Raw genomic sequence first — 27,830 nt, forward strand, 5'->3', positions numbered from 1 at the left:
TGTATCCCATAAGATTTAACAAATCTCATTAGGCAAGTTGTTTCAAGGGTCTTCCAAAGGTCGCCTAAGGTCTAGGTTGCACGGACACGAACAAGGATATTATCACACGCAATACGATGATTCGTTAAATTTTAAAAAATAAAGACACAGACACAACTAGGACATTGTGAATAAAATATAATAAATATTACATATACTCAAAACAATATTTCAAATCATAATACAACAAAGTAAATAGAGAGAAAGAAGACTGAAGAGAGGACTAAAAAGATGACTGGACAGAGGACTTGAGTGGAGGCGCTGCGAGAGAGGAAGACTAAAAGAGGATTGAAGTCTAGAGCAGGGGTTGGGGTCGTCTTCAGGTTTTAGAAGTTTTGATATTTATAAAAATGCCCCAAAATATGTTGTTAATTTTACAAAAATGCCCCTAATGTGTCTTGACCATGTCCAAACCATGTTGGGGATGTGTTTGAGGCATGTCGCGGTGTCTGACACTCCGACACTTCAGGGTTTCGGAGTGTCCAAGAAACCTAGACGAAGATTGCTTTGTATTTTAACTTTCTCACATGACATTGTGTGATTGATTTGGAACACCGTCAACTTTACGTTTGCACTTTGGACTATGCCTAGATCTACCAATTAAGTTTAAGCCCACTAATAGCAAATAGTACGCGTGGAATACTATTCCTAGTACTGTCACCAGTAGCTCTTTTGTGCCTGATTGAAGAGAAGCATGATTCTTTACCGACTTGTAGCTCAAGTGGCAGCGAGTAATTACCCCCACACCCGACGGTCAGGTTCGAATTCCCAGCTTCTCAGTTGACCTCTTACATTCGGGTGATTTGAAAAGCCAAGATACGCATCCAAACCGAAAAAACATAGTGCAACTTCCATGTTCTATTAATCACAACCCAAATGTTCAAACTACACATAAACGATCGAAAAAGAGAGAACAAACAAACATCCGCAGACACTCTGTAGACCAATCAATCTACACAAAATCGAACAAAAAAACACCACTGTTTAAGTTCAATATCTAAGAAAGAAATACGCTTTTTTTTTTACGTTGATGTTTGATGTATATATCTGTAACTTGGTGTTATCCTAGCTATTGTTTTACTTTTGCACACTGGTATGACAGTAATGGTGTTTGCGAGCAGCATCTTGAATCCAGTGTGTCCAAAAAGGTGTCAACTTTTCAACCTTGTCAGCATGATCCCCAATTCCCTGCTCGAAAGATATGTCTGTTAAAATGGGCGTGCAACACCAATGACATTATGTTTCTTGTACCGCAAAAAAGCAAGAACTGAAAGATGTTCGGTCAGCAACCATTTGGTTAAAACTTCTTTACCAGTTTACAGAACAAAAGATTTTAAGTATTTCCTTGGTTCATATTGACTGAGTTACCAATACTCTTCAGAAAAGAAGAAAATAAGACATTCTCGAGCAAGTTACCTGGTCTCTTATAATTAAGATTCTAAATCCTCATATTCGTCCAGGAATATCTCAGGATGTACTGCTACGCTAGTACAATTGAGAGCTCGTTGCAGCTTCCAGTGATCTAGGACTTCAACTTCAACCATGAAGGTTGAGCTAACCGGTCGATGATCTGAAAGCTTTAGTTCTGCCCGCTTATAAGAAAGTTGTTTGATGCCTTTTCCCAGCCATAGTACGCGATCACACCTGTCGTATTATACCAAGTACATAATAGGAAACACTCATCAATTGTTTGATTCAGATTAATAGTAGGGTCTTTACAACGCCCCCCTCCCCAACGAAAAGAAACAAGAAGGAACAATTTCGGAAGCTAAATATACGATCAGAATTACGAACTGTATGAAATATCCTAAGAACACCAGCAGCTATGTGTGCTTAAATTTTGACAGAAGTTGTACTTACCATGCTGGTGTTCTTTTCTTCTCTCCTTCTTTTGGATTCTCTCCAAAATATCTGTCAGAGTTGTTTTCATACTTGTAGGTTGGGGGGAATTGTATCAATCCCTCTTTCCATCCTTCGAATACATGCCCACTACGAAGTTCTATGATTAGCTGCACATTTAGCGGTTGCATCAAGGGCCAGTGTATTATACAAGAAACTGGGGCTGTTTCTTGAACATTCAAAAAATAGAGAAGACAGAAGGGTGCGGAGCTTATTCATGAAAAAAACTCTTAAGCAATTTCAGAAAATACTAGAAAAGAGAATGTATAATGTTCATACGTAGTAGAGTCTTTATCAACCCTAGAAAGTTAAGTTCATATGTGGACAACTTAACTGTTAATGTCCCATGAACATCAGTTTGCAGTATGTCACAGATACGAAAGAGGAAATCCACATTTCGACTAAAATGTTGGGAAACTATCTCGTATTTGGCTCAGAAGACATCAATCCCAAACATTTACAGAAACTGTTGAGTTTTGGACACAATTCCTGTATCCTTGCCAGGGTAAAATGAATTCAGATGTTTCACATACTGGGGAAAAATGAACTATGTTGGAATACTGAACATGATCGTGTAAAGAGAATGATGAGCACACCTGATCATTGTTGATAAGTTCATCCCATCGTTTGAGAGCAATGAGCCTCCTTGCCTTCGTGTCCGACATATTGAGCCGATAGTTCAAATCCCCAAACCAGAAAATCTGACTGCCAACAAAAGCACCCCGATCACATCAAATCACGGTTCAAGCACTTTGTGACAAAAGATATGTGTATAAAGAGATTACACCAAATTCACTATCAAGAGATGGCATCAAAAACGTGTGTGCTTCAATTAGATTGACAAACAGAAAATGTCATGAGATGGCATATTCAGTGGTTAATCTGTGTGCTTACTCATGAGATGGAATTGTCAGTGGTTGATCCGTATCAAAGACAGATGAGAAACAGGTACGCCGTACAATTTCATACACATCTGAGTTCCGCCTTTGCTCAGCCCCCTCCTTCTGACCAGAGGTCAGATGAGAACAAACAAAGCACATTCGCGATTGGTAAAGTGACAAGCTAACAGAAACTGATCCCTGCTTCAGCAACCATGAATTAAGATGGTCAGTTGCATTAAGGCAAGAACATTCAACATTGATGCAACACGATGCAATCTGCTCCAGATTATTCGTGATCGAAAAATAAACATAAGCAGAAGTGGAACTACCTTGTTTCCCATGTAGCCCATTAGACCAACCCCAACTGGAGATACTTTCATATTGTTGACATGTCTCCTCAACTTCTTACGTACCCATACAGACACATATATCCCGACCATTTGCTTGCTCACAATTCGCACATACGTAGAAGGTAATTTCGCGCCCTCATCATCGTCAATAAGTCCATTTTTCTCTAGTTCATATGGTAATTCATGAAAAGTATCATCATCTTCCTCTTCCCCAAAACTGTCAGACACATCAGACAGATTGTCAAAAAATGGACGCATCCCTTGCTGCTCCACTGAAATTGACCTCAGCAGGTTCCCATGCGATTGTTTCAATCCACCATATTTTGGTGCAAAACTTTGAGGACTGAATATTAAAGGATTATCCACCAAACCTATTCCAATTCTTGCAGAACTGCTCAGCACCCGCCGCAATTTGGAATTGGTTAAGACAATTTGAGGGGTTGCATCTAACGAAAGTTCAGGCCACTCTAGTCTACTGTCACAATCAAGGCCATAAGTTCTCTTCCAGTGTAAACTCTTTCCAATACTGAGTGCTCTGGTCAATTCACCTTGTTTCAAGTTGCTACCATCAGTAGCTCCAACATATTCCTTACCCAGCAAGCCTAACGGAACATCAGGGACAGAAGAAGTTCTTGCAACCGGAGAATGTGGAGCACTGTAGCTTATGTGTTTACTTTCGGGTTCCAAGGATCTGTTCAGAGTTCTTCGGATGATTGTCTCCCATTTTGGTATTGGTTTATTATCCTCTGCTCCCAGTACATTCCCAGCATTCAAAGGGACAACCTCTTGAAAACTGAACGATGATTAGTACCAATCAAATTGACATTTAAATTTTCTCTGCAGCAAAAACTTTTTGTTATAACTGCAGCATTAACCTTCAGATAGGCTGCAATTTTGATGTCAAGTATATGCAAACTGTTTTCATGCTTAGACAATAATTGGCAATAGAATACACGATGCACATACTATCGGAGAAAATGAACTTGCAGATAGAATAGAATAGGTGAGAGCCTGCCTCAAGCATATACCAGGCAAACCACTTATCAAAAAGAAGAAACCACCGGAAACCTATGCCAAACATTAGAACTGCGACAAAAATAAAGAAAATTGACTAGAGATTTAATGCTGAAAACGCTTAAGGATGTACGGGATCAGTAGTTTCACCAATTCTGCTCTACTGCCATTTCATTTATCACAAATACCAGGAATTTGAAATAATAATAAAAAGCTGAATTCTTCAATCCATCGGTTGCTGCTGATTAGCAGAATGCATATATTTTAGGTGCGGCATGTTGTTTTGAAGCATGCAATTTACGTTGAAGTGCTACTTCCAAGAACTTTAGACAGCGTGCCACCAAATAGAAGCAGAAAAATGCAGTTGTTGGGGATGGGGTAAAGAGAGGAAAGATCCCTGATCCTAAGAGGATATTATGTCAAGGACAAAAGAATGACATAGGGCCAACAAATTGAGAAAGTACTCACCCAAGAATGTAAACGTCCGCAGATTCTTCGTTACATAACCAATCATCAATATCAAGATCTTGATCCGGAAGTCTTCCACCAACATTCCAAGTGCCTATTGTCACCCTACACAAAACAATGTCCCCGGAGGTACATTCGAGTAAGAAACATACCGATACCACTTCTAGGCTAATGTTCCCAGTGTATAAGAATAACAGCCGAACCTCACATCCTTTGTGTTTATGTACTGAGCACGCACGGTTTCTGATTTTCCTCTCCGGTGTTTTAACTGATAACCCATAGACGGTAGATCTGAGCCAATCAAACAGTGGTTAAATTCTTGTTGAGATTATGAAAGTATGAAGCACAAGGCACAGATTGTAGTAATTATATACTCATAACATGAACAATTTACTGAAAGAGCGATAAGTATTACCTGAAATCGGACTTTGGCCAAGCGAATGCTTCTCCCGAAGACCATGATCCTTGCGTGTGTGCGTTCTTGCATCTCTATGAGAGTAAGCTGGAAGAAAAGAAAAGCAGCAAAAACATGATGAAGCAACCACAGGATACTTGAGAAACAATATAATGTTGGAAGTAGGAAGCCGAATCCAGAAACCATACCGTCATCTTCGGTTTCAGTTTCGGTTTCGGTTTCGGTTTCAACCTCGTCCGCACTGAAGTCATATTCCTTAGGCTTGATGTTTAACCATTTCTTCATCATAAGTGAAGGCCAAAAGGCCTGCAACAAAAATGCAACTCAACGAGATCAATAACTCGGTTGAAAACCATGTCCTCGATCTTGAGATTCATAAAAGTATATATTCAACAGCAGAATAAAAAAGCATAATTTGTTCATGAGAAAAGCATACCTCAGAGGGCTTTCCTCTTCTGCTTTTCATACTTGCCAGCTAAAAACTCTACAAATGACTACTTATATATACCTACTACAGACTTTGAAGGCAGAAGCACTTATGGAAGCCGCGTGCTTTCCAACGGAATCCAAGTGCCTCCGTTCCTATATATATTAAAACTAATTATAAAAATAAAAAAAAATATTTTCAAAACCATTAAAATGTAAAGTAGTTTACAAGTTTGTTTGATTCCAGGCACAAAGCAAAAAGGACAGAGAAGGTGAAGACATATTTATCAGACTTCCACGATCTCTTCTTCTCAACTTGTAAAACAGGATTACTATACGCAACGGCCCTCCCACTTCATCTTCTCTCACATCATGCCAGTATTTTTTTATTTTTTCTGGTTCGTAAAACAGCAGAATATTTATATATAATATAAATATATATATATAATATAAATATATATATATATATATCGTATATATGCGTATATATACTGAAAAATCTTAAATCCCGATAAAGATACCCACGAGACTGATGTCATTTTCATGATGACAAACTTGTAGTCATAAGAAGACCAACAAACATGCTGCAGCCATTATTTTCAGATTGTAAAATGGGCGGATAATACAAAACAGAAGAGTAAAGGATAAAAAAATAACAATAATACAAATTTTCATGACAAAAAAACAATTCATTTAAAAATAAGAAGATGGTGCCAAATGATAGAATAGTTTAGTTAGAAATAAATTACACAAAACTACCTTAATTATGAATCGAATTACAATTTCATATCTCATGTTTTAAACATAACAATGTCATAACTTAATTTTTGAATTCGTTGCAATATTAGATATCCGTTAAATTTTTTGTTGATTCAATTGTTAAATGATGATGGGGCAGGAGTGAGCCAACTACTTTGCCAACTGGAATAAAAAACTAATTAATTACTAATAAATTATTGATTTTTTAATTAATAATTAAAATTAATTAAATGAAACCTCTCTCACCCCTTTCTTCTCAGATTCCCAATCTCCTCCCCTCACTCCCTCCTCCTCATACCATCCCATCCCAAACTCAATCCTACTCTGACTCGCAGCCTCTTTCTTCTTTTCCCCGGGAACTCTGATCGTCGACGGCATCCTCGACAAATTGCTCGAGCCCAGCGCCGATCCCTTGTAATTCTGGTTTTGCAGGGAAAGAGGCGCGGAAGCTCATGAAATTGGGAAGGAGAAAGTCCATTCCATGCCGCAAAACAAAGCCGTCGACCAAGGAGTTTGGGTTTGTCCGATCTGTGAGTGGTGGCCCGGGAAGAGAGTGAGGTGAGGATGGGGAATTGGCCGAAGAGAATAGGTGGAGGAGACGGTTTCGGGTGGGTAGGTGGTTTAATTTTATATTTTCTGAGTTAGGGATGGAATAATGGTATGAGGAAGAGGTAGTGAAGGAGGAGGAGGGAGCGAGGGGAGGAGACGACCGGCGATGTGGGGAGAGAAAGAGAGAGAGAGAGAGAGATTTCTTAATTAATTTTAATTATTAAATAAAAAATTAATAATTAATTCAGTTTTTCAATTAATTTTAATTATTAAATAAAATTAATAATTAATTAATTTTTTATTCCAGTTGGCAACAGAGCGGGTCCCCTTTTTGCCAAGTTATTATTTAATAGTCAAATGGACAAAAAATTTAATAGAGATCCGACAGTGCAACAAATTCATAAGTTGAGATACGACATTGGAATGTTTAAAATACGAGGTATGAGATTGTGGTTCGACCAATAGTTGAGGTAGTTTTGTGTAATTTATCCTTTAGTGAATTAAATTAATATTGCTAATGTGCATAATTAAATCACCCTTAAAAGTTAAGTTATATTGTGGAGAGACAAATTTATTTATTTATTTCATATATGGAGAAAGCTTATCTATGTTGCAGGTGATGTTAGAGTTGTTCTGGTTGCCTTTGTATTTACAATTTTTTCCTATTATGTTTGAAACTCTTAAAAGATCTTGTATAATTGCTGGAATTTTGAAACTAATATTGCAGAATTGTTTGAATTTTGAAAATGGTCTTGCAAGATTGCTAGAATTTTGAAACTGATCTTGAATAAGTGCAATCTAAAATCAAATTTTGAAGTTTCTATAGATAGTGTGGTTTCGGACAAGTCTAATGGGGGCATGGTTGGAATTTCAAAATTTTGGTTCGGTTGTTTTTGGATTAGGTTTGTTGAAATTTGTTTGTCTCTCTGTAAAATGATTCAAAATTAGTGAAGTTCTATTTATAAAATATATTTTGCCTTTATAGATAAAGCTCCTAATTAAGAAAAAGAAAGTACGAAAATTCCAACAGCTATTTATTTATTTATTTTTAATTTTTAAAAATGGACCAGCTTATGGCTTTATCACAGCAGTCTACCCTTTCGGAGGTTGAAAAGACTCACAGAGGCACCAACCTCTTCCTGGCCACCATCGTGCGATTCATTAGCGTCAAGAATTGAACCCAAGATATGTCGTGTGGAATATGGGCTTACAATTCATTCCAACCTCTTGCCACCCTGTGGTGGTTTACAGAGTTTTAGTTGAGACATTTAAGCAAACAGGGGCCTTCACCAATCACCAACAAAATACAACAGTAATGGGTATTGCCTATTTCCCACCACAAATCATTGCTCAAAGCAGAAACTAATAAAGCATGATAACAAATCAACCAAGATACAGCATTGATTAAGACTTCCAACTATACAAGCTTTAGGCTCACCCTTCACTTTGCAAATCATTAAACAAGTGCTTCTGCTGAGACTCTGGTTCCGAAACCATGTTAGACAACTAGTTAAATTCAAAAATTCTAATTTGTCATGAAATTAGCTAACAATGCTTTTCGAGTCTTGCTCTAATACCATATTATACAACTAATTAGTTTTTATTTCTTTTTTATTTTTAAACAAATGATATTATTTATACTAATAAACTAATAATAATATGATTCAATTTTCTATTTGACTAATTAATTTGAAAGCCGTAATTTGTTGCGAAACTTGCAGGCAATTTATATTGAGCTTGAAATATGTGCTAATTTTTTTTATCTCATTAATACAATTAAGACACCAATTAAAGTTGACAGAACCATCACTCAACAACCAAGTTGAACAAAATAGGGTTGGCGCGTGGCACTTAGATTATGGCAGTCAACGATCCATTGTCTAACCTAACAATATGAAAATATGACTTTACTTCTAAAATGGTCTTTACATAAAATTTGACAAAGCATAGTTTATTTTTTTGAGTGAGGATTCTTGCCGGATTTGTTTTTGTGAGGATTCCGAGAATTCTCAAATTATATATGTTTGTCGTATATTGTGCGATCATAATCATTGTAAATTTTTTTATTTAAAATTGAATATAAACAGTATTTACCGAAAACTAACTGTACGATGCATGATGAACGAATGTGATTGGAGGATTCTCGGGATCAACATAAAGAGGATCCATCAAGGATCTTCTCTCTATTTTTTGTACTAAAACCTAATGACTAGATTTCGCTTAAACAATTTTGTTCATTGTTTGACGACTGAGAACTTGTTTACAACTGCTTTTTAAATTAATGAAAACGTTTTTAGCAAAAATGTTTTTGGATTCAAAAAGCACTTGAAGTGGTTCCTAAGAGCAGTTCCATCGTAGTTACAGCAGGTTCGGCCGATGTGGTTAAGTGTCCAACCGTCCCAGAAGTACTTGAGATGAGAGCGTCAAGTTCGACTTCCCACAAAAGCTGCACACGAAATGATTTTAGGCAAGAGAAAAATCACCAAGGAATATAGCAGATAGAATTTGTTTTACACCTGTCGAGAAGAGACTTCAGCCATGTCTCCTGGTTCATTGCTAGAACTTGGAGAGCTTAATGGCCGAGCCCAGTGTTTAAGGCTGCTTCTTATTTCACGTGGCCGATGAAGGTTATCTATGTTCGACGGCCATTGAGGTGGCCAGGAAATATAGATAACACCATTTGGCGCATAAAACTTTCGGTGAAACGAAAATTCGGGCACTTGGTATTTAATATTTTTCAGTTCAGACTTCTAATAGTAAAAAAATAACAAGAGAAAGGAATCGAGTCTTGCGAAAGTCGAAGTAACTTCTTGAGGAGGAATGCCAAGGTCTTGATCCTGCGGATGGATTGGTGTCTCTGTCATCGTTTCAGGCTCGACAAGAGGCATTTTTCCGCGATCGGTTGCAGGAGGATCGACCTGGTCAGTCGTTTCCACCACAGGTGAGGGATTAGTGGCAGAGGGTTAGTTGGTCGATGACGACTCATTAGTGGGATTTCATCGTTGTCGTCGTCCTGAAATAAGAATTGTTAGCATTCGGAAACATAATCATATATATATATATATTTCGGAAACATAATCATACATCTTCCTCCAGAACAACCATTGGTTTTTTTTTTTTTTGGATCTGGGGGAGATTTTTCTGGGCTAAGGTAGCCACTTCCTCCAAGACAAGAGCGACGGCTGGCCCTGGAGCTGCAGTTTCCTTAACCACCAGAGCAACGGTTAGCTTGACCACGACGTGGGGAATAGGACGAACTCAGGTGCTTGACCAGTGGAAGGGTTTGGTTGCATGTTTGTCGAGGTTTGAACGATAGGAACGCAATGAGACTCAGGGGTTGCTCCTGTGGTTTGGCTGGAGATAACATGAATCTCTTGCTCTTTTTTTCTCGTCAAGTTCTTGACGCGCATTTTAGAGTGGGAAGCATCACCAGCTTTTTCGGCCTCTGGGCAAGACCGTTTGCTCGGTAAGGTCGGCAGTGCAGTTGCGGTTTTCTTTCGCGAAATGTCAAGTTTTTTCTTGGCCACAGCTGCCGCATCCGTATGACTGCCTGAAAAATCTAAAATCAAATCAGAAGAGAGTTCAAACAAACGGCTAAAGTGAAACAATAGACACGGAAAAATACCTTGAGCTGTCTCTTTGGATTTTGGGGCAAAGGCTCTCTTTTGGTGGTCGCCGAAAACCTTTTTGATGGCGTCCTCAACCGGTGTGTGAAAGAAGTTATGAATGTATGTTTCCCACTAGTTGGCAAAGGTGTCGGTACTGAGGGTTTCACGGATATTCGGCCGGAGATGGAATTTTTTGCACCTCTCTTGAAATTCACGTGTTGTCTTCTTGCATTCTCTCTCCAAAGAACCAGAGAAGCGTCTTTGGCTTAAGAGGGAGCGGGAAGTGAGCAGAGGCACTGGGCAACCTTGGAGGTAGCTAAGTTGCCGAGCAGTGAAATGAGGGTGGTAGACTTCCCAGCTTGCTCAACAAGCATCGCAGCCGAATGGAAGGTCGCGTGTTAACACGAACGACCCCTAGCTTTGATGAAGATCAACATCTTTAGTTTTGCTCTATGCTGATGATGGAAGCCTAATAGAAGATGGGTACTCTTGACAACGACATATTAGAAATTCGTCGTCAGAGAGGTCTTCTAGGCCGAAGAGGTATTTGAAAACTTATTCGACTCGATGAGGATGTACCGGTTGAAATGCTAATTGAAGACCGAGTTTTCAATGGATTGGAAGTTGGGGATCTCTGGTCGAAGGGTGGCAAAATAGACTTGCAGCCAGAGTTAGAAAACCTAGAGAGGGTCGTATTGGTGCAGATTGATTTTGTTGATGGTCATTTTGGCCAGGCAGCGCAGGAGGTTGATGAGGATGGTTGAACTAAGGGCCAAGGTGTGACCATTTGCCAGGGCTTTAGCCACCAGCATATTCTCGACCAAGCACTTATTCGACCTGGTACAATAAATAAATTTGTTATACCAGTAAAATAGAAAGGCCTCATGCTCCCCATTCCGAAGGTTTTCTTCCCCTAGGTCAGCAAAATAGAGGATGAGGCTATTGTAGTTGAAGAAATTCTTGCGTAGCTTCTGAATTTCTTCTCTTAAAGGTTTTTGGCATTTTTTGCTCAGCGTCTCGACAGCCTATTCGTCGTATAATGCTTTGAGGTCGAGATTAGACAGGTACCTAGAAAGGGCGGCGTCAATTGGGAAGCTAGAAGGGGAGGTCCCAAGGATGGCTGAGACGTCGAGGATAGTAGAGCCAATGGGGATGACCATGGTGTTGGTGGCTGAGCACCAGAAGCTCAAAGCTGCCATAAGAAGCTATTTGTTCATTGCGATTTCCACGATCGAAAGTTTAATGGCATTATAGGTATCAAGAGTCTTCCATTCTTGGCCAAATATCTTTTCCATCCGTTTGACCCAAGCTACCCAGGTTGCGGTGGTCAAAGGCCAGGTTTTTTGGGGCTTGGTTAGGTCCCACTTCGACCAATCAAACCTTTGCAACAAAGGTGCCAGGCAATGGGCCTTGAGGAGGGTGGTGATGGATAATGGCACGACGTCCTTGAAGAGTGGACCCAAGATCTGATAGGAAGCGATCAAATCACCTTCGCAGCACAGAGTCTTGATGGTGCTTCGATTGATGAAGCCCTGGCATTTGTTGCACTCGTCGAAAAGCTTGGAAATGAAGGAAGCCATTGATGAGGGCTCGAAGAGTTTTTGGGTTGAGAGTTTTTGGGTTTTCTGGTTTTCGAGAGAAAATGGCAAAGAGATTTGATGACAAAGGGATTTGAGATTTCTGAAAGCGCAAAGGTTTGAATGAAGAGATATCAGTATTTACAGGCGTTTTGGGGGAAGACCTAACGGTTTAAAGTTTCAAATAAAGGATAAGACCAATCGGGATTTAGTAATCATGATGAATATTCAAAGAATCCAGGTGAAGGGATCGAGAAACTCGCAAATCAAGACTGCACGATGGTGTTTGATGGCGAGTTTAATTAGGAAGAGACGTTTGAGTATCTGCACATCTCAAAGAGACCAAAAATTCGAGGATCAATGTTATAATGATGGCGTGGGCGTTTCAATGTCAAGTAAAGAAAACATGCTCAAAGGATGCCATGTGGTAGGGTGTTTGACAAAATTTCAATCGTGCAATCGTGCTTCATAAATGCACCCTAGTGGATGGTATATTCGGGACTTTTCGTTGTCTTCCAGAGATACGTCGAGGGTTTGATTTCACTTCTTCAAGGTCGAAACTTGGCCAAAGAATTATAGGCCTAAGACCTCAGAAGCGAGGGGGCAATGTTTAGGCCCAAAATAATATTATTGGGCTGAGCTTAAGTTTATGTTCGGCCCAAAGCTTTTCCAAAAATACTATAGGCCATCCAGTGGTCATAAGACGCCCAGTCAGGTTGGCCAAGTCCTGTTACAAGAAGGATTAATCATGGTAGGAGCGAATGAGACGAATCCTAGTAGTACAAGGAGTCTCAATGGAATGAAGATGTTGAGGTTTGAGAAGTGAATGTGGCCGGATAAAGAGGTTGGTTCAAAGTCCTAATGGAGGAAGGATTGGCTGAGATCTGTTTAGATTAAGATGAGGAATCCTTACCCAATTATAGTTCTGGTTCGGTCATGACGAGGTTGGCTGCTATAAATAAGATAAGGGTGCATCATTGAAAAGCCCTTCAATTCAACACACAAATTGCCCTACGCAAACTCTAGCTCTACGCGAAACCTTTTAACAACCTTGAGATTTTTATTTTCTTTTTCCCGCCAACACATCTTCAGTTTGGATAAACAGCACTGTTGCTGTAGAATCAGCCGACCACGGAATAACTTCAGTTTAGATAAATAGCACTGCGTCGAGGCCGACTAGTTATCTATCCAAGCCTCGGTCGAAAAAGATTTTCGAATCCTCATTAGCAGAGGTCATCTTATTAGCCTTCTCGGTGAAGTGAGGTGTTACAGGTTACTACATTCGGCAAATTGAAAGCCGAATTTGATATTGAACTTTGCAGAACTAGTAGCCTTGTCTTCAGGCTCTAGAACCCGAAGGTCGAGACGTGTTCCTTCCTCAGCCGTAGTCGCAAAGTCATCAAGCCAGCAGCTCGCCCAACGCGACATCAACACATTTTACTACTCGACCGAGCTCGGCCGACAAGTTGGCACGCCCGGCACACAATTGAAGGACGTAGTTAGCTTATTAATTACTCGGCCTGGGCGCCACATAGGCTTGATAGTTTTTAGGGTCAACAGAACCCCACTTAATAGGATAAGGTTTTTTTTGTTGTTGTATCTAATATGTTCTTGCTCCTTATATTTTTATATGAAATTACCTATATGTTTGCCGCTAGGTAAATTATTGTACATGAAAATATAGGCAAATTAATATAAAAATGTAGGTTAATTAATGTACATGTAATTATGTAAGTTAAGATAATCCTCAACCAAATATAGGTAAAATATTTTACATATATATTTTTTAAGAAAATCTCGAATGTACAAGAGATATTTTATTAATAACGAAAAAAAGAAGTTATACCTAGTTAGTGGAGGACATAAACTTTACCCCTCATAATACCAAGAAAAGGAGAAAAAGAACATGAATAAGAAGGGGGGACATAAATCTTTAAATAAGAAGGGGGGACATAAATCTTACTCTTCTAGAAATGAAAACAAAAATGATAGAAGGAAAAAAGGGGGGACATGAAGCCTAACCCCTCTACAGTCAAACCTAACCTGCAGAACAAGTCAAACAACGCCACAAGGTTAGGAAAAAAAAAAAAAACAAGAAATGGAGACATACTTGAAAAGAAAGGGAGACATACCTTCGTGGCGAGATGTACATTAGTTTGAGGTGTGGAAGTTGAGCAAGCCAACATAGTCTGAAAACAAAGCAGCATGAGCTGCTGGGGAGGAAAGTAATACCACACCAAAGTTGGAGAAGACAAGTCCATGTTAGCAAATGTATTTGCAACAACATTTCCTTTGCAATATATGTGAATTGGTAAAATATAAATCAATTACTTTACGTGTAGGTAAACTAACAAAATATTGTATATACATATTATTAGGTAATTAAATTAGCATTATATTGAAGGCACAAACGTTAGGGCAAGGGTTAACCAATAGGGTGGGTAATGAAAGTGTGAATAGTTGGTTAGGGTGTCGTGGCATAACTTGTAAATAATTTATAATGATAGGTCACTTATTTGCCTATAATTGATTTGAAACTTGTAAACAATTTATAAAAATAGGTCACTGTCTACAATCTATTTGAATATTGAATTTTGTTTAAAGGTTGGAATTGGGTGGGTATATGCCTAAAATTAAAGTTGTAAGAGTCTATCTTTAAAGAACCTAAAGGAAATACTTACGTTGTTAAATTATGAAATTTGCCATTGATTAACCTAGATAGTTGTTACTAAAATATGAAATTGAAATTTATATCAGGAAAGTAAGTTACGTGGTTGAAAGCCAAATTATAAGGGGATTAGGAAATGCATCATAAAGCACTACAAGAGCATATAAGATGAATTTGCAAATGATATATTCCAAGAAGAAGTTGCTAATCCCTTTTATATGCCTTTCTAATGGTCTATGATGCACTTCCTAATCTCTCGTACCCAACACTTAGTGATCCATAACCATAAAGATTTGAAATAATTTCATGTTATGTCTGTATCGAGTCATATTCAATGCGGACATATTCTTTTTTTTTTTCGGTATCAGATACGCTACAAAGTCACGTATCCATGCTTGTTAGGAAGTCAAGCCAGCTGTAGTGTGTAGAACCACGGGACGAAGGATGGGATGGGATGGGACATGTGACCATAAACTGTTATTTTTCTGCAAAATCTGGAAGGAAGTGTATATATATTAATAAGGCGAGGGAGGGAAATGGAAATGGAAATTTGGAAATGCAGGGAAGGAGAAGGACACCCACTTTAAGAATATATCTCTATCATTTAGGGACCACTGTGTGGAAGGACTCTGCCGCACTATATGTGAACTGAAATTACTGAATGCCATGCAATATGTGCATTCTCCACCCCACTAGCTACTTCTTCTTTAATTATTTCTTTCTGAATTTGTTTTTATTTTCTATGTTTGTCCAATCACAACTTCAGAAAAGAAAAGAAAATGACATCTTTTCTGATTAAGAAAAAAAAATAACGTGCTATGTCAGATAGAGAAAGATAAAAAATTAGCAGTTTAAATTTGACAATCCAGTTTAACGTAGGGGTATGAGATCCCAAACAAAAAATGCATCCCTTGTCTCAAATCGAAAAGGGGATCTTGAATCTCAAATCGAAGATTTTTGGATGGGAATTTGAAGACTAGTTTGAACCGAAATTTTGGTATTTCAATTTTTGGGATTCCTAAAATATCTTCGGTATATTGGGATTGGATTTTGGCTTTTGAGCTTTTAGGCTAAAATTTGAGATTTTTGGATTGTAAGCTGAAATTTACCCTTTTAGCCTGTAATTTGTTGTCTAATTTTGATATCAATTGAAATTTAAGTTTTTTACTTCATACCAATTTGAAATTTCACACAAATTGGACTACCAATTCATTCATCCCAAGTCAAATTGACGTTCCAAAATTCCAAACTACTTAATTTCATATTTAGTATACTATCAAACTACTTAAATTTAACATTAACATGCATGCAACCTATATATATATATATATATTCAGTTCATTTCAGAATTCCTTAACTATTGAATATGTAATCTCGATTCTTGTAACAAAAGATTTGGGATCGATTCAGTATGTAGTCTTGAAAATTTGAATCTTATCGATTTGAAATTTTTCGATATGAAATCGAAATATTTTTTGTTTGATTTAGAATTTTCGAAAAAAAATTCCAGCCCTAGTTTAACACTAATGAAGTTATCGAACTGGAGAATCGTACAAATCGGATTGAACTTTTGGAAATGGACTTTTTGAGAGCATGAAAAGGCCTCCATGCAATCAGAATAAAGACAGCTAGCTAGCTACTGGCTAGGTAGTGGAAGTTTGCATCAATCTCCTCTGGGGAATGGAAATGTGAACATCACAAATCAGCTTTACTTTACCGTGGGTGGGAGACTCGTGACATGACCGTTCATCTATGTCAAACAACTGGTATGCGAGGATGTATCTATGTCAAACAACTGGTGTGCAAGGGAATTGGATATTCTCCTGAGCCCAAGGAGAGATCCTCCTGATCAAGGATTTTGGATTGTTGAATTTTCATCTAACGATTATATTATAATTTTAAAAGGACTCTCTGTTTGTAACTGTTAGATAAAAATTTAACGGTCCAAAATCTTTGGTCAGGATGATCTTCTCCTTGGGCTCAGGAGATGATCCAATTCCGTGTACAAGGATGCGAAGTGTTTTGTCTCATATTGGAAAGTTAAAAGGATTATGATTCTCTCCCATTCTCTTTCTATTCCCTTTTATTCCCTTCTCTTGTATTCTTTATTTTATTTTTCTCTTTTTATAAAAAAATTAATATAAGATGTTGACGTGGCTTAATCATGACTGTTTAAATAAGAGAAGAAGGAAGAAGATGAAAGAAAAGAAAGAAGAGAATCATTCTCCAAGTTAAAGATGTCGGTGTAAGCTTATTTGAAGATTCTTATCTTTGGAATATATTCGCGTGCATTCATACAATATTCCATCGTCCTTACATTTAAGGGGCTAACCTTGTACTGGCCAGCTGCTTACTTTTTTTGTTGGTGGCACCTCACGTTGATAGAAGGAGGAAAAGGACGAACAAAGAACACCAACGGAAAAGTAATGAGGATTCAATTGAGATAGGCAGGCATTTGGCATGGTAAAAGCAACAAGATATATCTAGTCTTTATATATTAACCAAGATATATGACTCGATCTCGAGGCAGCAACATAAAAATAAAGATTTTTTAGATATAAGCCCATACAACCTTTATTTTATTGATAAAAACTCATCTCATTTTAAATATCCAAATAAAACTCAAATTTGAAATAGACTGTCATGTAAACAAATAAATACATATTATTTTCAAACTATTTACAATTGTGCCACAACACTAATTATGTTAATGAATTTAATTATCTAGCATAATTGTGGGAAATAAGTGCCTTATTATTATAAAATTTTCTGAAAATATGAGTACACCCCTTGGAATTCAATTTTCTTTAACTAAAACCCATCATGGTAAATTTCTCTAATAAAAACCCAATGACTAGGCTCCAACTAAGCAATATCCATAATTAAGTTTGACTTGGCAAAATTTTTATTTTTGGATGTCTAAATTACCTCTAATAACACTTACTTTGGGTTTCTCACTTATTATCTACATTTATTTTACATTATTTCATTCAATTCAATTAGTATATCCTACAAATAAAAAAGTTATTTTATTCAAAATTATCAATATTTTAAATATAACATAGGTAAATTATTTTGCACAAGATATATACAATAACAATATACAATTTACCTACATGCAAAATAATTTACCTACAAAATAAAAGAATATCGATTGATTGCACACTCGATATAATAATAACAAAATGTGGCTAGTATACATGTAAAATAAATAAATGTTTTTAGCCAATTGATTCAAAATTAATTAATTACATGTTATTTTACATAAAAAATATAGATAAATTATTTGCATGCATATATATAATTTTAACAAAATGTGCCTGATACATGCAAAATAATTTACCTACAATGAATGTCAAACAAATAAAAGAAATGAAACATACGATGGTAAGAGAAGTATAAAGTAGATAATTTTAGGGTTTTTTAGATATAAGTCCATACAACTTTTATTTTATTGACAAAAACTCATCTCATTTTAAACATCCAAATAAAACTCAAATTTGAAGTAGATTACCATGTAAACAAATAAATACATATTATTTTCAAACTATTTACAATTGTGCCACAACACTCTAATTATGTTAATGAATTTAATTATCCAGCATAATTGTGAAAAATAAGTGCCTTATTATTATAAAATTATCTACTTTATACTTCTCTTACCACTCAATATATTTATAAGATATATTTAATTTGGTCAACTTTTTTTAGCGTGAAAATTATTTACTATTGGAGTTGTTTATGCATACTTTTAAGCTAATGATTTTGTTTTCTTACTGTAGTTTAGGATTAAGGTTTGATTAGCAATGGTTGGAAATTAAGCTGGCCAGCTCAGTATAATACGTTACAGACAAACAGAAGAGTCACCGGCACTGCAGCTCGGCCTCACCCACTCACTCATCCATTAGTAATCATGCAACTTTATAGGTGGAGTCGCAGCTGTGGGAGAGTCAGCTCGCATTGACTTTTTGACTTTTCCCATGGAAGGGAGGAGGACTCCCCATTAATTTTATTGCCACTCATTTCTCACGACGCAAGAACTCATTACATGGAGGGAGTGTATCCTTTTTTTTTTTGGAAACTAGGGAGTGTATCCTTTTGCTCTAAATGAATGGCGGTGCGAGCACTCCTATTGTTTTTGTTACCCTACTAGCTACTAGCTACTTGTTAATTTGTGGTTCTGTTCTGAATACACGTAAAAAAATTTCTTATATTAAAATGATTGGTAGTGACGACGGTTCTTATAGTTTTTGTTATCCTACAAACTACTGGTCACTCGTTAATTTATGGTTCTGTTTTGAGTACACGTAAAATTTTTGCATTTTAAAATGATTGATGGTGGCAACGGCTCCTACTATTTTTGTTATCCTGTTGGCTATTAGCTACACGTTAATTTGTGGTTCGGTTCTAAGTACATGTAAAAAAAAATTCCTATTCTAAAATTACTGGCAGTGCTCTTTCTCCTAATGTTTTTGTTATCATATTGGCTATTGAATACTGCTAACTCGCGGTTCTGTTCTGAATGCACAAAAAAAATTGAATAATACTTGATTACTCAAAGTATGAATAGGAGCTTCTACTAAAATTTCTTCGCATTCAATTCACAGAATTTCGTGTTTATGATCAGAATCGTTCATATTATAAAGCACTTTATAAAAGTCATGTATGCAAAAAATCAATTAAAACTAAAATTGTTTAATTATCAAACTGTATAAGAACAGATGGATAATAACGATAAAAATATTACAAACCGTCTATCTATTACTACAGTTTGATTGACATACTTACCTTAGTTTTAATTTCTTTATTTTGTTTTATAGAAAAGACCTTTACAAAGTATTTAGAATAGGAATGACTCTGACTGGCGGTGCTCCTCCTCATATTGTGTTTATCTTAGGAAAATGATCGTCTCTCGATCCATTTTATAGAGATCTTAGAAATCCTCACATCTTAACTATTAATCGTATATCGTAAAATTAGTTTTCGTCAGATATTATTTATGTTTAATTTTAAATAAAAAAAATTACATAATTTCTAACCGCACTATACAAATGACTAAAATATAAGAATTTCTAGAATTCCCACCAACTGGATTCGGACGGAATCCAATGTCGCTATCTTAATGGGTACTGCCTATTCCCTACTTGGCTACTGGCCACTTCTCCTCCTCTTGTCGACAGAGATTAATTAATTAATTAAAATGACTGGATAACATTGTTTTCGACGGACATGTTTCACAATTTTAACAGTGAAATTTTCAATTCCATTCCTTCCAACCCCCGAGTTGTCTCTATCTCCAACAATGTTGTTCTTTGTTCTTATACCACTTAATTTATTATTAAAAAATCTACAGATATTATTTCTTCTCATCCTATTTTTAATTTTTATACAAAAATATATATAGCTACACTTTTAGTGTAGAAATAGATTAGTTTTGAACCCACTTTTAGCTAGATTCAAATTTTAAAATTTTACATATATGTGAAGAATAACACTAAATTATAATATTAAGTGGCTTATTTTTTGTCCATTAATATAATGAAAATGATAAAAGACAATAACATTGATTATGTAATTTTTTTTTTTAATAAACGATAATATTAACATTAAGAAGGAGAGAAAGTGGTTAAATCTCGTAATCAGCTAGAAATAACGTGGATCAAAACCTTTAGCAAGAAATGAAGGTAAGAGCTCACATACACGTCAAATATGCAAGTGTCGTTGCTTATGCGTAAAACAAAAAAGAAAATTGAAATTTACATGCACTAGATGATAAAAAAATCATAATTAGCCTTGTCTGAAGATTGAAAAAGAAAAACATCTTTTGACTTTGGGGCGGGGTAACACAGACGTGAAATTAATAGTGTTTGAAAGGGAGCTCTCATAAGCATGGGAGGAAAGAAAAAAAAGGAAACCCCTAAAACGAAACGCACTGAAGAATTCAAAGGGCACGTCACTATCCAGTGAATCCAGCAACCAAAAACTAAAAAGAAAAAAAAAATACTAAAACAAGCAGCAAAACCCCAATCCGACTGTCGGTCTCCTATAACTTTCACTTTCCATAAATTTATGGACCACAAACGCGCGCGCTCACGCACACGCGGACAATTTAACCACTAGACAACTGTGTATCTCTCGCTATCGTGACTGCCTAACCGAGCACAAGAAGCCTCGACCAAAAGCTATGGACTAGCCTCTAAACACTAGCTTGGGATTTGGATCCTTTCCGAGGTAACTAGTTGGGATCCTCTGTTAGTGGACCGTTGGATTTTTCCAACGGCTACAAACAGGAGGCTAAAAGTTATAATAATTGTAGCCGTTGGATGTCCACTAACACTGGTCAAGAGGATTCCGACCAGTTGCCTCGGAGAGGATCCAAATCCACTAGCTTGCCCAATAATTGGCGATAAGAGAACCGTCTATTTTGAGAATTTGATAGGACCGAATGCATATTAACTACATGATTATATTAGTTTATATCAAAAGATTTGAAATATTTGTTAATAATGCAAAACCAACCTAAAACCCATGAACCATTAGAAAACTCATTTTCTTGTTTTGCATTGTTAAATTGTCAAATATTATAAGTTTTTGAATTTAAAATTAATATAATCTTGTGAATAATACCAATTTGATCCTCACAGATTCTTACGACGACTTTAGGAGAGCAAGAGTGACCTTTTGGGTATTAAGGCAATAAGTTTGAAAGCTTCTACATTTTCCGAATGATTTATAACATAGTCACATACCACATTAACTTCATCGCCGACAATATAATAACATCGCTGATAAAATAGTACCTGACCCGGGCCGGGGCGCGCCATTCCTGGGAAGCTCGAGCGCTGAATGATGCGTCAACTCAGCTCCGGTCCCATCCCTGGTCCCTTTTGCACTGATCACTAAAGACCTTGGAATACCTGCCAACACATTCGGATAATCCAAAATCCTCCCAACACGTGGCCTATGGCGACGCGGGTGGGCATCCAACGAGAGGCCCGCCCGCGGGCTATTAGCTCAATACTGAGCACTCCCCTAACAATTGTGTCGTTACCACTGAGCTGTAAGGGCTCTCAACCACACGGATAGTTTAATGCGCTCATCAGCACTTAAGTACGATAACTAATAATATGCGGACCATGCTAGGTAAAAGAACTTAAAACCAATAGATCAAGTACATCATTGTAACTGCCAGAATGTCTCAAGTAACTCCGTTCATAAAACTACTCACTCCGTAATCACTAACTAGCAGTACAATTACACACCAACTGGTAATACATATAAAGAGAACACGCTTCCGCGGGGAATTAAGTAAAGCTCATGATTGTACACAAACCCAACAAAAAGGAAAAGACCATCCTTTGGAAATGCTGCAGTTCTAACATGGTCGAAGAAGTGGCCTTCAGAAACCGAACCCAAGTTTAAATTGTGGTTAACTCCACCTTATCACATGATGATGCATCGGCTCCTTTCTTCTTGTGGTTGAGCTGAAACTTGACTCTGTGACTCTGATGGGTTGTATGTAAACTCAGCTGTATTAAGCCCATACTGATTTACGTGCAAGTCACCAGACAAAACAGAGCACAGGCATCAGAATCATAGGCGAAGAGATTGTAGCAAAAAATAGACTCAAATTTATGTTTTCGATAGGAAAAATAAAATGACAAACGGAATTTGCCTAATCACCAAAATGTGGTAAAATGATAGTACTGGAACAATCAGCAAAAAGTCTAAAGCGTGCACACTAACACGCTGGTCTTACTTTGAGACTTCAATAGCTATATTTCTACACTACCATCTCATACAAACTTTTAGGGAAATTTTTTTGCCGGAATCTCTCACCTTTTCCCTCATGCGTGTACTCCACGCATCATTTCTGTTTGGTGGTCGCTGATCAAGAGCCCCAGCAACAGGTGCACCAGTTGCTGGAACAGCTTGCCTGTTGGCAATCAATGGCTGCCTAATTTGTTGCCTTGGAGCAATGAGCTCATCATCACTGTCATATTCTGCTGGTCTGTTTGCTGCCCTAACCACTAGAGCGAGCAAGAAAAGTAGAGCCTGAAATTCCATGGAGAATCGTTATATATGCAACATATCGGCACAAGAAAAAACCGAAAAAACCTTTAACTGATGATATCCAAACCACTAAAACTAGATTCAAGAATCACAACACAAGAACACTCATCTTAGCAGTGCTTTTGTGCAGCAGCTAAACACAGAATGCACAAAACCCTTATCCAGATAAGGAGGGAGAAGTGAACCAATATCTGGCAAAGCAGTAGAGGTTCACGAGAAAATTTTAACAACAAGAAGGAGCTTGCTGTCATTTTCCTTGTCTCTGGAACCAACATTAATATCACATTTCAATGGTTTTGTTCTTGACTCTCATGCAAACATTTCTCTCAATCAATATATTAAAAGGCGAAGGCGTAGGTGAGGTGTTCTACGGATAGCTCCGCCTAGGTGAAAACCTTGAGGCCTCACAAGACTTAAGATTTTTAGTATAAACTGTTTATAATTACGTATATTATAATATTTTGGTGGAATACTTAAAGAGTCTTACAAGAAAAAACAAGAATAAATTTTTAAGAAGAAAAAAAATATAGCATTACACAAAAACAAAAACAAATAATTGCTGATTTTTCTTGCTGGCCACTTACTTATTAATGAATATTATTTTTATAAAATAATATTAAATTTTATAGATATGTTGGGAGAATATGCTTTGAGATGATGGAAGTTGGAAATTAGGATGCTGGACAACTGGAAGTCACTTTAAAGAGAAATAGATTCAGCCAAAAAAATAATATTAAAAAAAATAAAAAGTAAGCAAATGAAAGCGTGGCAAACTACGCGGTGCTATTCATATTCTTCAAGCGGCATTGGTGCGTCTGCAACTTCCATATTCAAGCGAAATTATCCAGATTCCAAAAGCTCTTACACAAAAAAGACGCCCAATTGACCACCGTGCCTCGACCGCGTCTAAACGAGTTTTCGCCTTCTCCCACTGGGCAGAGGCGATTTCACCGACGGCCCACCTCAAAAGCCGCCTAGGCGCGCCTTGGGGGGCGTTTTTAAAAACACAACTCAATGTTTTTTTATTTTTTGTGGTAAGAAAGATAATTTTTTTTTTTTTTTTTTTTGTGGTAAGAAAGATAATTTCATTACAGAAAAGAAGAATGTTAAGAAGCAGCGACAAGATCTCCACAATTCTTCTAGAGCACTGATCTATAAAGAAAGTTTCTTCAATATCATTGTCATGTAGGAATAATGCCAATGCCATTATAAAAAGGGACAGGCTTTCACGCATGAACCAGTCAAAACTCCTTTTCATAGTGAAAAACACTTGAAACCCCATTTTGAAGAGGGAAATCCCCCCTGAAATCAACTGTTATTGCGCTTGACTATTTTGCAAGTGACATTAACACTTAAAGGTGAGGGAGTTTCTTTTTCTTCCTATTTTCTATTTTATTCTTAACTATTCACTCTTGGGCTTTTTGATAACTATTTCATTTTCAGTTTCTGTTTTCACTTTTATGAAATCTGAAAACTCATTCGATAACTGCTTTTAGTTTTCAAAAAGAAAAAAAGAAAAAAAAAAAAACTAAAAACTGAAAACTGATAGCCAAAAAGTGAAACTCAAACATATAAGACACAATACGAGCTAAGATCCAAAGCATAGAACTTTCCTTCTAATGCTACATGTTGATTAGGCCAAGCCAGAACCAACTAAATGGTGGCAAGCACTCAAATCTAGTCAATGAAAACCAGAGGTAAATTCTCTGCAGAAACTTCAGGTAAGATATTTTTTTTGCCTCTTAAGTATAATTTTGCTTCCCTTTCAGTGTCTGCACTGCTTGCTAAAACATGTCCACCACCTTCTATTCATCTTATATCTTTCTATACGGGTATGAAGAGTTAGAAATATAATTCCAAATAAAGTAAGGGGAAGGGAGGGAACTTCATCCAGAAACGAGACTGTCATGCCAAGCAATCTTCCTTTAAATGATTAAAGGATATAGCCATAAATCCACCCAAAAAAATATTTAATAAAAATCATACAAAAAGATGTCAAAACAGAAGATGCCAAGACGAGATTCTGGAATTGTGAGAATTACCTCGAAGACAACAGCTCCAAGAGCAACCCATCTGACAATGGTCCAGTGAGCTTTCAGAAATGCATATATCATCTCAAAATCTCCACTTGAATCCGTTGGTATTTCCTAAAGAGAAACTTATGACACTGATTAGATAGCCAATCATACCATTACAATTTAAATTTCAAAACATCAGTTGATACAACACTTACATCTTCCCAGCTTTTGTCAAAGAATATAAAGGCGGCAGCTCCCAGCTCTACCAAGATCAAAAGGATCACCAGGACCGAATACTATGCTGACTTAAGGACCCCATTTTGTTAAATTTAAAACCAAAATGAAGAAAGCATAGGTGCATGCACATTCATGTTTTAGTATGACAGGCATACTATTATCACATAACAGATATGCTATGACACTATTATCAGAGATACTTTTAGACAAGAAGAATTGAGTAATTAGGATACACAACTCAGGCAGCAGCCATTCCGTGTCATTGCACCCACGCAACCAAAACAAGAGATGATAAATATAATCGCTCCAATGCCAATAAACAAGTATATGAACCTGAAAAAGAATACGGTGTAAAAAATTGGAGGAAAAAAGAAAGAAGAAATAGCAGCTTGAACTCAACATGTAAAACAAACAATATGAGTGTAATCCTTAACGGGTCTTTATAATTAATATACATATATACATATATATATATATGCAAATAAATTCATTAATATGGGATTATGGATTGATCTAGCATACGTAAGGCATAGGTTCCTTCAAGAAAAGTGCAAGCATAGGGAAAAAACGTAAAACAATGATTGTAAAAGATAATATGGGAAACTCAGAAAAATAAAATGGAGAACTTAATGCAATAAAAGTCAGCTCAATCTTCACTGTGCATCAGCTAACTTAGTGATAAGAACATCGCTTCCAGAAATAGTTGGGGTTGGCACTGAATAGTTGATTAGATCTAGCCTTTTAGATCAATTAGATTTATCAAGTAGAATCATCAGAAGGTCCTAAAAATTTACTTCAATGCTCTAGAGATGCCAACCAGCAACCGATTACTATATTGATGGGACCTCAACCCTTCATTATACAACTTGAACTATTAAAGAATGCAAATCACATACAAAACAGAAGACTGATGGTACAAGTTACCTGTAGACGAAAAGAGGGTAGAATTTTGTGGGGTTACTGCAGAATGACTGTCTTGTGGATAGTTTGTGGAAAGGATAGGAGGTTATTTACTATTGGCGAGTGGTGGTGGTGGAGTTTTGGGAGAGAGTGAGGTTCCTAACGTCATTTTGGTGATTGGTTTAAATAGAAATTAGGAAGCCATGTCGATCCAGAAATGCAGTAAGCCCTTGCAGAATGTCCAAGATTTTGTGTACATCTAAATTTTACTCAGACAAAAGCTAAGTTTCTAAATTAAACATTCATTTCACATCCAAACTCTTCTTTAGATAATAGGATAGCTAATTTAGTGTAAATTTCAGTTGTTTTAAAGGAGGAGAAAAAAAAAGAAAAAGGAAGGAAATGATTTCATTCCTAAGAATTTCGATCATTTTCTTTATCTTTCTATTTGTCTAAAATCACATAAGGGATACAACACCTGATGAAAAATAAAAATATTAATCAAATGCAAGAAGGTAAGTCTAACACAAGAATACTTGTTACTTCTTATCTGTTTACAGCCACATCAAATATCAAAATAAACAACAGATTTCCTCAATCAGAATAAAATAAATGTGTAACTAGCTATAACTCAAAAGTCAAAAAACAATTTTAGTGAATTAGGTAGTAGACATACCAAGCTTTTGGCAAATTATCAAAGGTACTAGTTGAAAGAGACACAGTCATGAGCAAAGGTCGGCTCAACTGTACCAAATCATGATCGTCGCCTACAGCTGAAGACATAACGGTTGAGTCCGAAGCTCTCAAGTATTCGACCAGCAAGTAGATCCCATAGCCCACCATGGCCAGCCCCACAAGGGTCAAAACAAAGTTCAACAGCTTTAACAGGCACTCCAAGCACCCCCTGCAGGCCATCCTCAACAACTTCTTCGACCCCTTCAATTTCCGAATTCAAATCAAATGGGTCTCTTCTATTTTATCACTTAGCCGACTACCTTCGACAAAAGACCCACATTTGGCCCGAAGATCAGTAACTCAATCACACAGTTTTGATTACTAACTACCACAAGTTCGCAATTAATTCCATAATTCACACATCGAGTTGTGTTTGGTTGCTTAGAAAGTGTAGAAAAACTACACATATAAACCATCTCTCCAACATTATGCATTTTCTAAGATCAGGGTAATAAATCAACTTAAATTATTTTTAAAAAATAGAAAACCAAAACTATCTATGCAATTCAGCTCAAGCTCATCAAAAAATTCCAGTCTTTCCTAGATACGTAATCACCTCAATTTCCCAACCTATTCAACTATCTAATTTTTTCAAAAACTGAAATTTTAACCCATCCAGACTAGCAAAATATCAGATTTAATACGAAAAAAAAAAACAAAAAAAAACCAAAAGAATAGTTTCATGATGGTTTGGAAATCTTAAAGAGATCAAAATATGAGCAGAAATCGAAAGACTTACAGATTTAGAAGTCACGAGTACGAGGAGCTTGTCGGGTTTCGAGCTTCTTCGGATTCTGATATCAGCCACAGAGGAAGAGGAAGAGGAACAGAGACGATCTCAGCCAAAGGAGGAAGGGCGGTGAGGTTGTTGGTTTTTTATTGTTTTTTTTTTCTTCTAAATGCCAGCTGGCGTTTTTTTATTTGTACCCCACACCTCCCCATTTGTGCTGTGTCACCGTTTTGTTTTCTATTTGCTGAATGACGTTAATGAACTTATCCATTATCCGTTGGGACGTTAAGGGATGATATGGTCAAATCACATACTAATAGGTTTTTAAAACATAATTTTTTTTTTATTGTGAGAAAATGGAATTTAAAAAACCAGAAAAGTTTGAACAGAAAGGAAACGATAAATACAAATCACGATCGTCAACCACTATGGCCTCCTCGTCGATAAATTTTTTATTGTGATTGAAATGCAGTTGGTATATTAC

General features: G+C 36.7%; 2 protein-coding genes across 7 annotated transcripts; both read right to left on the reverse strand.

The window, feature by feature from the left end:
* Positions 1–879: 879 nt before the first annotated feature.
* LOC137710983 (type I inositol polyphosphate 5-phosphatase 2) lies at positions 880–5,930 on the reverse strand. Of its 4 annotated transcripts, none has more exons than XM_068450168.1 (12): positions 5,722–5,924; positions 5,503–5,648; positions 5,255–5,372; positions 5,067–5,153; positions 4,855–4,942; positions 4,652–4,756; positions 3,149–3,962; positions 2,833–3,020; positions 2,535–2,643; positions 1,900–2,048; positions 1,456–1,683; positions 880–1,283 (listed from the first exon to the last, which is right to left on the reverse strand). In XM_068450168.1, exons 2-11 carry the CDS (start codon positions 5,530–5,532, stop codon positions 1,470–1,472), a joined length of 1,902 nt encoding a protein of 633 aa, XP_068306269.1. In that variant the 5' UTR covers positions 5,533–5,648; positions 5,722–5,924; the 3' UTR covers positions 880–1,283; positions 1,456–1,469. The 4 variants fall into 4 exon arrangements, 3 of the variants coding, with proteins under 3 accessions (XP_068306269.1, XP_068306268.1, XP_068306270.1); XM_068450167.1 differs by having other exon boundaries at positions 880–1,227; positions 5,722–5,922; XM_068450169.1 differs by having other exon boundaries at positions 880–1,227; positions 2,833–3,017; positions 5,722–5,918.
* Positions 5,931–21,793: 15,863 nt separating this feature from the next.
* LOC137711235 (tobamovirus multiplication protein 2A-like) lies at positions 21,794–27,513 on the reverse strand. Of its 3 annotated transcripts, none has more exons than XM_068450460.1 (7): positions 27,356–27,513; positions 26,558–26,817; positions 25,215–25,314; positions 24,960–25,040; positions 24,769–24,873; positions 22,493–22,708; positions 21,794–22,198 (listed from the first exon to the last, which is right to left on the reverse strand). In XM_068450460.1, the coding sequence occupies exons 2-7, from the start codon at positions 26,794–26,796 to the stop codon at positions 22,097–22,099; spliced, it is 843 nt and encodes a 280-aa protein (XP_068306561.1). In that variant the 5' UTR covers positions 26,797–26,817; positions 27,356–27,513; the 3' UTR covers positions 21,794–22,096. The 3 variants fall into 3 exon arrangements, with proteins under 3 accessions (XP_068306561.1, XP_068306563.1, XP_068306564.1); XM_068450462.1 differs by having other exon boundaries at positions 26,558–26,872; positions 27,356–27,511; XM_068450463.1 differs by having other exon boundaries at positions 26,558–26,876; positions 27,356–27,493.
* Between the last annotated feature and the right edge of the window lie 317 nt (positions 27,514–27,830).

This window comes from Pyrus communis, chromosome 12 (assembly GCF_963583255.1).
Source record: "Pyrus communis chromosome 12, drPyrComm1.1, whole genome shotgun sequence".
NCBI classification, from domain to species: Eukaryota; Viridiplantae; Streptophyta; class Magnoliopsida; order Rosales; family Rosaceae; genus Pyrus; species Pyrus communis.